This window comes from Nerophis ophidion, linkage group LG08 (genome assembly GCF_033978795.1).
Source record: "Nerophis ophidion isolate RoL-2023_Sa linkage group LG08, RoL_Noph_v1.0, whole genome shotgun sequence".
Classification (NCBI taxonomy): Eukaryota; Metazoa; Chordata; class Actinopteri; order Syngnathiformes; family Syngnathidae; genus Nerophis; species Nerophis ophidion.
In genome coordinates this window covers 8,389,188-8,401,474 of record NC_084618.1, presented here as the reverse complement: position 1 = coordinate 8,401,474, position 12,287 = coordinate 8,389,188, and the positions used below count along the sequence as shown (strand labels likewise).

Sequence of the window (12,287 nt, the reverse complement as noted above, 5' to 3'; positions counted from 1 at the left end):
AACATTGTCAACATGCAAGAGCGGTGCAATGAAAAGACAACTGAATGAACGTCATGAGGCACGGAAATGATTGTTACAAAAGTAATGGTGGTAAGCTGCAGGGTAGCGAGGTAGCAATTAAAATGCAGAACTCTACATCGGTTCGAGCTACCAGCATCAAACAGCAGAAGGGAGAAAAAAAAGGGTCTTACTGCCTCGGTAATGTCAATGTTGACCACGGCTGTGGTGCTGAAGGACGGACAGCCTCGGTCTCGGGCCTGAACCACCAAGGACCACTTGCAGTCCTTTTGCATGGTGATGTTGTGCACGATCTCCATGGACTTGATGTACGGCTTCAGCTGGATCTCGCCCGTCTCTGCGTTTATGTCGAACGCGTTGTCGGGGTCCGCCGTCATGATGGAATACTCCACGACGTTGTTGGGAGACTCTGCATCGTCATCCATCGCCTGCATGAAAGTTTCCCATTTAGACTTCTTAAAGGCCTACTGAAATGAAATGTTCTTATTTAAACGGGGATAGCAGGTCCATTCTATGTGTCATACTTGATCATTTCGCGATATTGCCGTATTTTTGCTGAAAGGATTTAGTAGAGAACACCGACGATAAAGTTCGCAACTTTTGGTCGCTAATAAAAAAGCCTTGCCTTCACCGGAAGTAGCAGACGATGTGTGCGTGACGTCATGGGTTGTAGGGCTCCTCGCATCCTCACATTGTTTATAATCATAGCCTCCAGCAGCAAGAGCTATTCGGACCGAGAAAGCGACGATTTCCCCATTAATTTGAGCGAGAATAAAAGCTTTGTCGATGAGGAAAGCTAGAGTGAAGAACTAAAAAAAAAAAAGAAAAAGCGACGGCTCCGGGCGGCGGCAGTAGGAGCATTTCAGATGTAATTAGACACATTTACTAGGATAATTCTGGAAAATCCCTTATCTGCTTATTGTGTTAATAGTATTTTAGTGAGATTATAAAGTCATACCTCAAAGACGGATGGCTGCGGTGAACGCCAGTGTCTCTGAGAGAAGGCGAGGAGCCAAGATCACAGCTGCCTTTTTTGACAGCTACAGGAAGAGGTCCCATAATCCACTGAAGTCTCCGGTAAGAGCCGACTTAATATTACAATTTTCCCATCCAAAAACTTGCTGGTTGACGTAGAGAAACATGTTCGCTTGACCGCTCTGTGTTAAAGCTTCACAACAAATAAAGAAACACCGGCTGTGTTTCGGTTGCTAAAGGCAGCTGCAATCCACCGCTTTCCACCAACAGCATTCTTCTTTATAGTCTCCATTATTAATTGAACAAATTGCAAAACATTCAGCAACGCAGATGTCCAAATTACTGTGTAATTATGCGATGAAAAGAGACGACTTTTAGCCGTAAGTGGTGCTGGGCTAATATGTCCGCTACAACCCGAGACGTCACAAACACGCGTCATCATTCTACGACGTTTTCAACAACAAACTCCGCGAGAAATTTAAAATTGTAATTTAGTAAACTAAACCGGCCGTATTGGCATGTGTTGCAATGTTAATATTTCATCATTGATATATAGATTAGATTAGATAGTACTTTATTTATTCCGTCAGGAGAGTTCCTTCAGGAAAATTACAATTTTCAGCACAATATAAACTATCAGACTGCGTGGTCGGTAGTAGTGGGTTTCAGTAGGCCTTTAAAGGTGTACTCACACTGGGCTCTTTGCCCCGTGCAGGACTTGACCCCCGCTGGCCTGCACTGAGCACTTGCAATAAGCGTTTGCTGTTTTATTGCAATATGTCTTCTGGAGTCTTTTTTTAAGATTTATTTCTGTTGAAGGTAAAAGCTGTCACTTGTTACGTGTGAGAGGAGCGATCACACATGTTAAATTACAAAACCCAAAACCAGTGAAGTCGGCACCTTGTGCAAATCATAAATAAAAAGAGAATACAATGATTTGCAAATCCTTTTCAACCTATATTCAATTGAATGGACTGCAAAGACAAGATATTTAAAGTTCAAACTAAAAACTAAATTTTTTGTTGTTGCAAATAATCATTTACTTAGAATTTGATGGCAGCAACGCAGTGATAAAAAGTTGGCACAGTGGCATTTTTACCATTGTGTTACATGGCCTTTCCTTTTGACAACACTCAGTAAACGTTCAGGAACTGAGGAGCCCAATTTCAGGTGGAATTCTTTCCCATTCTTGCTTGATGTACAGCTTAAGTTGTTCAACAGTCCGGGGTCTCTGTTTTGGTATTTTAAGCTGCATTAAGCCCCACACATTTTCAATGGGAGACAGGTCTGGACTACAGGCAAGCCAATCTTCTAGCCACACTCTTTTACCTTAAAGCCACGCTGTTATAACACGTGCAGAATGTGGCTTGGCGTTGTCTTGCTGAAATAAGCAGGGGCGTCCATGAAAAAGACGTTAGTTGGATGGCAACATATGTTACTCCAAAACCTGTATGTAGCTTTCAGCATTAATGGTGCCTTCACAGATGTATAAGTTACCCATACCTTGGCTACTAATACACCCCCGTACCATCCCAGATGCTGGCTTTTGATCTTTGCGTCTATACCAGTCCGGATGGTTCTTTTCCTCTTTGGTCCAGAGGACACGACGTCCACAGTTGCCAAAAACAATTTGAAACATGGACTCGTCAGACCACAGAAAACTTTTTCACTTTTCATCAGTCCATCTTAGATGAGCTCGGGCCCAGCAAAGTTGGCGGCATTTCTGGGTGTTGTTGATAAATGACTTTCGCTTTGGATAGTATAGTTTTGACTTGCACTTACAGATGTAGCGACAAACTGTAGTTACTGACAGTGGTTTTCTGAAGTGTTCCTCAGCCCATGTGGTGATCTTCTTTACACAGTGATGTCTGTTTTTGATGCAGTACTGCCTGGGAGATGGAACGTCACGGGCATTGTCGCTTACGTGCAGAGATTTCTCCAGAGTCTCTGAACCTTTTGATGATATTACAGACTGAGAAGGTGAAATCCCTAAATTCCTTGCAATAGCTCATTGAGAAATGTTGTTCTTTAACTGCTCTTCTTAAAATTTGCTCATTAATTTTTTCACAGAGTGGTGACCCTCGCCCCATCCTTGTTTGTGAATGACTGAGCATTTCATGTAAGCTGCTTTTATACCCAATCATGGCACCCACCTGTTCCCAATAAGCCTGATCAACCTGTGAGATGTTCCAAATTAGTGTTTGATGAGCATTCCTCAACTGTCTCAGTCTTATTTGCCACTTGTGCCAGCTTTTTTGAAACATGTTGCAGGCATCAAATTCCAAATGAGCTAATATTTGCGAAAAATAACAATGTTTTCCAGTTCGAACATTAAGTATCTTGTCATTACAGTCTATTCAATTGAATATAGGTTGAAAAGGACTTGCAAATCATTGTATTCTGTTTTTATTTATGATTTACACAATGTGCCAACTTCACTGGTTTTGGATTTGTACATGAAATGGATGCATACATCAGTCTGGCAAAGACGGTGACGAGCAGGGACAGGGGAGCCACGTGGACGTAACCATTGGACTTTTGCTATGAATTGAAATCTAATAGTAATTCTCACCTTCTTTATCAGAGGGCTTGCACCCACAACTTTATTTGGCCCCATGGTGGCCTATCATTAATCTGTATTCTCTAAAAAAAAAAAAAAAGTACAAAGACTGAGTCACCAACGTGGGGGATTCTTTTCTTTGGTCACTCAATTCTGGGAAATGATACGGAGGCACACCGACGAGTTAGTTACTGCGCAATGTTTGTACGAAAACTGGGACAAACGTAACAATGTTGAAAATTAAAATAAACAACAACAAACAAAAACAATCCCGTGAAAAGTAGGGCGCAGGAACACCAATGTAACATTGTGCATCAAAGTCACCCGCTTGAGAATGAAGAGTGCTTACGTCTCTGTTCGGTGCCACACCCAAAAAATGCCGAGGCAACCATTTCCACATCAACACCGTATGAACAAAAATAGTCAACAACAGAAGGAGATAACGTCCGCAGGAACCTACCACATAGCGAAGGACATACACTATTTGATTTCCTATTATGCAGCTCATTTTTATGTGACAGTTATTGAAATATCTTGTGTGACATCATGCACAAAAGTGCACTTTAATTTAGTGTTGTTTTGATATGTCATCTTAGTGACATCATGCACAAAAGTGCACTCATAGCTTGTTTTAAAATGTCTCTGGCAATCTTGAACTTTCTGTTTTGAAATGACATGAATGTTTGTGCCACTGTTTGATAACTGATAAATACAGTTTTGGTAAATTGACTTATTTGTGAATTCCCTCTCTGCATGAACGTTTAAAATGAGCATATATTAATGCAGTATGAACAAGAATGTTTTAATGTAGACTAGGGATGCACCGATTAATCGGTAACCGAATATATATGGGAAAAAAAGCCACATTCGGCCTTCGGTGGAATGAGTTAAAAACAAGGCCGAATACTGGCGTGTGACGCAATTTTTTGACGCGAACGTGCAGTGATGCGGTGACGTTGGGATATGTTGTGTACCTGTATAAGTGTATGAGGTTACAAGCACACACTTATTGAGATTTAGTGGGGCCTCTGTTTACATTATTAGCCTGTTGTGTAGGCTACCTGTATAAGTGTATGAGGTTACAAGCACACACTTATTGAGATTTAGTGGGGCCTCTGTTTACATTATTAGCCTGTTGTGTAGACTACCTGTATAAGTGTATGAGGTTACAAGCACACACTTAATTGAGATTTACTTGAGCCTTCTGTTTACATTATTAGCATATCTACTGTGGCTAAGCAGACTTTTGCCAAAAGGACAATTCATTTGTTGTGGGTTTATCCACTTTAATGCACTTTATTTTTTTTTTGGAATGCATGTTTTGTTTGAAGGCCTAATATAAATGAAAAACTTTGTGCTTTTGAAAAGCAAAGGCTACTGGATTATTTAAAAAATGTCAATATTCAATAAAAAAGTACTTTATTTGAAAAACATGTTCAAATATTTATTCTAGGCTATTTATGCAATATGAAAAAAATTGTGAAAAACTACATTAATTATTCGGTATTCGGTATTCGAGATAGATAGATAGATAGATAGATAGATAGATAGATAGATAGATAGATAGATAGATAGATAGATAGTACTTTATTGATTCCTTCAGGAGAGTTCCTTCAGGAAAATTAAAATTCCAGCAGCAGTGTACAGAGTTGAGATCAATTTTAAAAAAAGTAAAAAAGTAAATAATGGGGGTTTAAAAGGAAACAAAATAGAGAAATATTACAAAAAGAATAAAAACAATGGGAATAACATTGTTTTTATTCTTTTTGTAATATTTCTCTATTTTGTTTCCTTTTAAAAAAAATAAAAAAATAACTGTAATCGGCCAAGCGATTAAATTTTATTCGGCTTCGGCTTCGGCCACAAGTTTTCATTTCGGTGCATCCCTAATGTAGACACATAGAATCATCGTACTGGTGTGATTATATGCATCAAGTGTTCATTCAAGACTAAGAAAAAATATCGAGATATATATCGTGTATCGTGACATGGCCTAAAAATATCGAGGTATTAAAAAATAGCAATATCGACCAGCCCTACCCGAAATGTGAACATGTTCCGTATAAAACTGTGACCTGTATTCTGTCCATACTAATAACACTTTTCTAAACAACCATAAACATTTAATTTGCAATTAAATACAGTGCAGTTGTTTTCTACACACCTCCACTTTAACTGGCGTGCCGATGACCATGGTCTTCTCCAACAGTTTGTCGTCGAATACGGGCGAGTGGTCGTTCATGTCCAGCACGGTGACGAAGACTTCGGCCAGGCTGTACTTTCCCTTCGAGTCCTCTGCCTTCACGTAGAAGTTGAATTTGGAGCGCACCTCCGCGTCCAGGGTGGTCCACGGCTGTGTGGAGATGAGGCCTGTCGACGGGTGGATGGAAAACCTGCACCACAGGTCAGCAAGGCAAGCGGAAAGTATTTTGCATAATCAACAAAAATATCAATGAAATTACTACTGTCTGGGTCATTGTTTTCTTGTTAAAAGCGGTCTAATATGGTTAGGGATGTCCCGATACAACTTTTTCACTTCCGATACGATACCGATATTGTAGCCTTGAGTATTTACCGATACCGATATCAATACGATACGATATAGGCACGAATCATACATATATTTATTCCTTATTTTGTTTTGTAGAATGTTAGAAAAGGCTTGATAAAGTGATGTTACTGTTACTGATGTTGTAGTGTTAAAACAGAAAACAATAGTCAGCAAGAGTAGGTATAGGAAAAACTGACCCATTTATTATTAACCAATTGGTTACATAAATTTTAACCTTCAACATAAGAGTATTACCTCAACAAATCCAATAAAAACAAAATGTTATATTTAAAGTGCAAAATAACCACTAATACCAACATAATTATACAATTGAAAAGAATAAATTAAAAATAAATTAGAAGACCCTGAAAAATAACCTAAATAAATCCAATAAAAAAAACAAAAAACGTTTTAAAGTGTAAACAATTCAAGTTCACTTCAGTTATTTTTTTACTGTCAGCATATGTTGGAAACAACTGTGGGCAGGGACAAAAAACACAAAAACAACACAATATTGTCCACTGTCCAACTGCTCTAAATTAAGAGTTCACAGCTCCAGTTTCAATGACTGACTGTGCCCAAAACAATGTAGTAATTACTCTTAGTCTTCACTGAAGAATAGTGTAAACACAATAAACATATCACTCTAATAACAAGAGCATAAAACAAATAATAATCAGTCAGTGCTGACTACCCTTACTACTCCTCCTCCTCCTTCTCCACTTTCTGCAGTCCGAGCATAATGTGGAGATTTTTTTTTAAAGAAGATAAGCATTTCGGCATGTTGTGAGTTAAAATACTTCCACACAGCCGACATCACTACACTTTGCTGAGCACACGCGTTGTCGTTGTTGTGATCACGTGGGCTGTGCATGCTGGATCAGAGACGCTCTTCTTCCGCGGCCGCCACCAACGTTAATTAAGGGGCATTGCCGCCACCTACTGTGTTGGAGTGTGATCAAACCAGTCACCTATTATAGAAGTGCTGCAGCGGCAAATGGACAGCTTATATCGGAGCGCTTATATCGGAGTTTTTAGATTCAGTCCGATAAAATCCGATATTCACTTTTTTGGCTAATATCGGACCGATTTCCGATATCAATATCGGATCGGGACATCCCTAAATATGGTGATACCTTGACTTAAAGTTAAGTTAAAGTACCAATGATTGTCACACACATACTAGATGTGGCGAAATTATTCTCTGCATTTGACCCATCAACCTCGATCACCCCCTGGGAAGTGATGGGAGCAGTGAGCAGCAGCGGTGCCGCGCCCGGGAATCATTTTTGGTGATTTAACCCCCAATTCCAACCCTTAATGCTGAGTGCCAAGCAGGGAGGTAACGGGTCCCATTTTTATAGTCTTCGGTATGACTCGGCCGGGGTTCGAACTTATAAGAGTGTCTTGAGATATGAGCTGTCTCTTTCCCAGGGGAGTATGTCCCCTCTGAGGTTTCTCATTGTCCCCATTGGGTTGAGATTTTTCTTGCCCTGATGTGGCATCTGAGTTGAGGATGTTGTTGTGGCTTGTGCAGCCATTTGAGATATTTGTGATTAAGGGCTATATAAGTAAACTTTGATTGGCTAATTGTTTTGCTTTAAGCAGCCATCAAGAATTTGAGTTACAAGCCTTCCTTCCGCTAGTTGGTGTAGCGATTGTCCGAGTGAATCCTACAGGATATGACCAAAACAATCCAGTCTTACTCTCTAACAATAGCTTATAGCTAGATATCGACATAATTGTGTTTTTCCGACCATGGAACGAAGAAAGCGCTGAGAAGAAGAAGCAAATTATAGTCTCTGAATTAAAGACATAATCACTATGTACTTGTAGTTTAAGCTGATCAGTGCTAGTTTGCAGAATTGGCACCAGAGTGAAGATAGAGGAGCCAACTTTTTTTAACAACAAAAATGGCGACAAAAAAAATGTATCAATGAAAATATGGAAAAGCTACTGATGGCGTGTTTGACGGAGAAGCAGCTGAAAGGCTTCAGGGTAACTGCTGCACATTAACATTACATTACTTCATAAACTACTGTATTGTTTATATTACTTTCTATTCCAGTGGTTCAGTTCAGTTTCAGTTTATTTTCAGTCTAACAAAAACATATTCAAACATAGATCACGATTCAAAAATGAATAACATGACTGAAACAGGCAGAAGCAAAAAAGCTTATATGCCCAACATAAATTTTTTACATTCAATTAAGTTACCTTTTCTAATAATTCTGCAACACAAAAAGAAATATAGTCATTCAGCATCCACATTCAGGCTGCCCCCCAACAAATAATACAAAAATATGTACCTACACACATACACTTTTCTGTAAATAGATAAACATACATACCTTCTAAATACAACATTTAACCAAACAAACATACATTTCTAGTTCACATAACTTTTTAAAATACATTGTGACATGTTCTTTTTGAAATTAAATACTGAGTCACTCATTTTTATTTCTTTACCAACAGAATTCCACAAATTAACACCGAGAACAGATAAACATCTACGTTTAACAACTAGTCTTGCTTTTGGTAAAATAAACTTAGATTCATCTCTTAGATTGTATTTGCTGGTCTGTAGAGAGAAGTATTTTTGAATTCCTTCTGGAAGAGTATTTATTTTTGCTTTGAACATTATCTGTGTTATTTTATAATAAACAATATCTTGAAATTTCAAAAGTTTTGATTTGACAAATAATGGATGGGTATGGTCATAATATCCTGCTTTGTTTATTAGCCGTACAGCTTTTTTTTGCAGCAAAACAATATCATTAGTTATGGTTTTAAAAGTGGTTCCCCAGAGTTCTACACAGTATGTCATGTATGGAAGTATCAAAGTATAATAAATTGTTAACAAAGAATTATAATTAGGTAATTCTTTAGTTTTATACAAAACACCAAGTGTTTTTGATATTTTTGTTTTTATATAATTTACATGTTGTCTCCATGATAATTTATGATCAATTATAACTCCCAAAAACTTAGTATCAAAGACACGCTCAATTTTATCTCCATTTATTTTAATATTTACTTCCTTAGATACCTCAGTTTTGGTACCAAATATCATAAATTTAGTTTTAGCAATATTAAGTGATAATTTATTCATATCAAACCAGTTTTTAAGCACTGTCATTTCCTGTTCTATTTTTACCAAAAGTTCATTAAAATTTTTTCCAGAACAAAGGATGGTTGTATCAGTGATGTACCAACTGTGAAAGTTTTTTTTTAATTCAATCAATCAATCAATGTTTACTTATATAGCCCTAAATCACTAGTGTCTCAAAGGGCTGCACAAACCACTACCACATCCTCGGTAGGCCCACATAAGGGCAAGGAAAAACTCACACCCAGTGGGACGTCGGTGACAATAGTACCCCTTAATCAGAACAAAGCATTTTTGGTTGAAAAAAAGAGATAAAGGAGTAAAATACAGCACTATCTCATCAGTTTCTGATTTATTAAATTGTATAACAGTGCAAAATACTGCTCATTTGTAGTGGTCTTTCTTGAACTATTTGGAAAAAAAGATAACTAATAAAAAGAAATACAAATAACTAAAAACTTGTTGAAAAATAAACAAGTGATTCAATTATAAATAAAGATTTCTACATAGAAGTAATCATCAAATTAAAGTGCCGTCTTTGGGGATTGTAATAGAGACTCATCTGGATTCATGAACTTAATTCTAAACATTTCTTCACAGAAAAATAAATCTTTAACATCAATATTTATGGAATACGTCCACAAAAAATCTAGTTGTCAACACTGAATATTGCATTGTTGTATTTTTTTTCACAGGTTATGAACTTACATTCATATTTTGTTGAAGTATTATTCAATAAATATTAGGGCTGCGAATCTTTGGGTGTCCCACGTTTCGATTCAATATCAATTCTTGGGGTCACGATTCGATAATATATCGATTTTTTTTGATTCAACGCGATTCTCGATTAAAAAACGATATTTTTCCGATTCAAAACGATTCTGTATTCATTCGATACGTACGATTTCAGCAGGATCTACCCAAGTCTGCTGACATGCTAGCAGAGTAGCAGATTTTTATTAAAAAAGCTTTTATAATTGTAAAGGACAATGTTTTATCAACTGATTGCAATAATGTAAATTTGTTTGAACTATTAAACAAACCAAACATATGACTTATTTTATCTTTGTGAAAATATTGGACACAGGGTGTTGTCAAGCTTATAAGATGCGAAGCAAGTGTAAGCCACTGTGACACTATTGTTCTTTTTTTATTTTTTATAAATGTCTAATGATAATGTCAATGAGGGATTTTTAATCACTGCTAAACTGAAATTATAACTAATATTGATACTGTTGTTGATAATATTCATTTTTGTTTCACTACTTTTGGTTTGTTCTGTGTCGTGTTTGTGTCTCCTCAATTGCTCTGTTTATTGCAGTTTGGAGTGTTGCTGGGTCAGGTTTGGTTTTGGAATTGGATTGTATTGTTATGGTATTGCTGTGTGGTGGTTTGTTGGATTGATTAAAAAATAAAAAAATCGATTTAAAAAAAAAAAAAAGAGAATCGATTCTGAATCGCACAACGTATTCGATTCCATTCGTATTCAAATCGATTGTTTTCCCACACCCCTAATGAATGTATTTATAAAGGATTTTTGAATTGTTACTATTTTTAGAATATTTAAAAAAAATCTCACGTACCCCTTGGCATACCTTCAAGTACCCCCAGTGGTACGCGTATCCCCATTTGAGAACCACTGTTCCATTCTATTGTTTTTCATAAAATATTTTTTTATCTAATTATTTGTTTTTCTTTGTTAAAAGGTATGGTACATGTTAAAATGGTGCTGTTATGGAGAGACCAAGTACCAATTAAGTTAATTTCAATTAATTTCAAAGATCAACGTTGAAATGAAATACGAGTGTTTTGAGTTACGAGCTACGAACATCAATTTAGCTTTTAAGTTGAGGTACTTTTGTATTAAAACCGATTTTTAAAACATTATATTGCATTAAGATTTCTGTTTTGGTCACCATTTGTATGCGTAATATTATAACCACAACTAACAAAATAATATGTTGATACCTGGACTAGGATACATGCACACATCTGTGAGAAGTATGTTTTAAAGATCATAAGTTATAACAGTGGTATCTGTGGTTTGTGTTTCCATTTTGACATCGGGCTTGCTGCCACTTTATTTCTTGCGATAACTCACAAGTTGCTCGCAAACTTTCACACAATTAGCTCTAGTGGCTGCCTGCTGACGAGCATAAATTTACACTTTCTCCCCGCCGCTGCGCTTTCCTTACTTCTCCATCTCGGGCTGCAGCTGTCACCCTGTATGTTAATTGGCTCGCTCCGACGTGAGATGGGCCACGCTGACTATTTTTAACCTTGCAATCCAATTAGAAGATTAGCCGGAATCTTGAAGCCATCTTAGCCCGAGGCTGTTTGTGTTGTGCCTAAACAGACTTGTTCCTTGCTAACTTCCTTACGCAGAATCTAAATATGGATCGGGATCTTTACTACCAGGAAGTCTCAAGTTGTGTTATGTTTATACTTACAAATCTGACCCTGATCCATAAATGGAGTATTTGACTTCACCCCAAGGTCCCGAGTCTGGATCGTTTGCCTGGAGGAGCAAGCAAAACAATAATAATGTCAGAGACAAGATACAGTATATGTGACAAAATTAAGTAAATAGGAAGTCTTTGGTTGGGCTAAAATGGCATCTTACCGTAACAGATGCGACACTAGAGCCTCCTGGAGAGTTTTCCGCGACCCTGGTAATGTAATACTCCGAAGTGAATTTGGGGGTGTTGTCGTTCGTGTCCAGCAGGTTGATCACGATATCTGCTGTCGCACTGAAGCGCTCGGGAGTGTCAATTTCTACCGCCAAAAGCTGTTTACACATATCGTAATGATAAAACAACAGGAACCTCCTAATGTGCCTTTAGGGAAGTTTGGGAAATTAGTCGTTTTCTTATGAGTTCTGACCTTGAACGAGAGGGTCGGTCCTTTTTCGTAGTCGATGCCAGATGTGTCCTCCACGATGATGGTTACCTGGGCTTCGTTCAGGACCGTCTGGGGAACCACTCGTAGAACTCTGCTCGGTCCCACCAGTCTTAATTTGAATTTGGCATTTGCCCCCTAAAAGTCAAAATATGTGTTTAAAGAAAATTACA

At 37.6% G+C, this 12,287-nt stretch overlaps 1 protein-coding gene across 3 annotated transcripts in view; it reads right to left on the bottom strand.

The window, feature by feature from the left end:
* LOC133557262 (cadherin-related family member 1) overlaps positions 1 to 12,287 on the bottom strand; it is a 36,857-nt gene that overhangs the window by 6,233 nt on the left and 18,337 nt on the right. For all 3 annotated transcript variants that reach the window (XM_061907603.1, XM_061907600.1, XM_061907601.1), the window contains exons 12-16: positions 12,100 to 12,252; positions 11,840 to 12,004; positions 11,667 to 11,734; positions 5,718 to 5,946; positions 192 to 446 (exon numbers count right to left, since the gene is read on the bottom strand). In XM_061907603.1, coding sequence (XP_061763587.1) covers positions 192 to 446; positions 5,718 to 5,946; positions 11,667 to 11,734; positions 11,840 to 12,004; positions 12,100 to 12,252 — 870 coding nt within the window. The remainder of the gene's footprint in view (positions 1 to 191; positions 447 to 5,717; positions 5,947 to 11,666; positions 11,735 to 11,839; positions 12,005 to 12,099; positions 12,253 to 12,287) is intronic.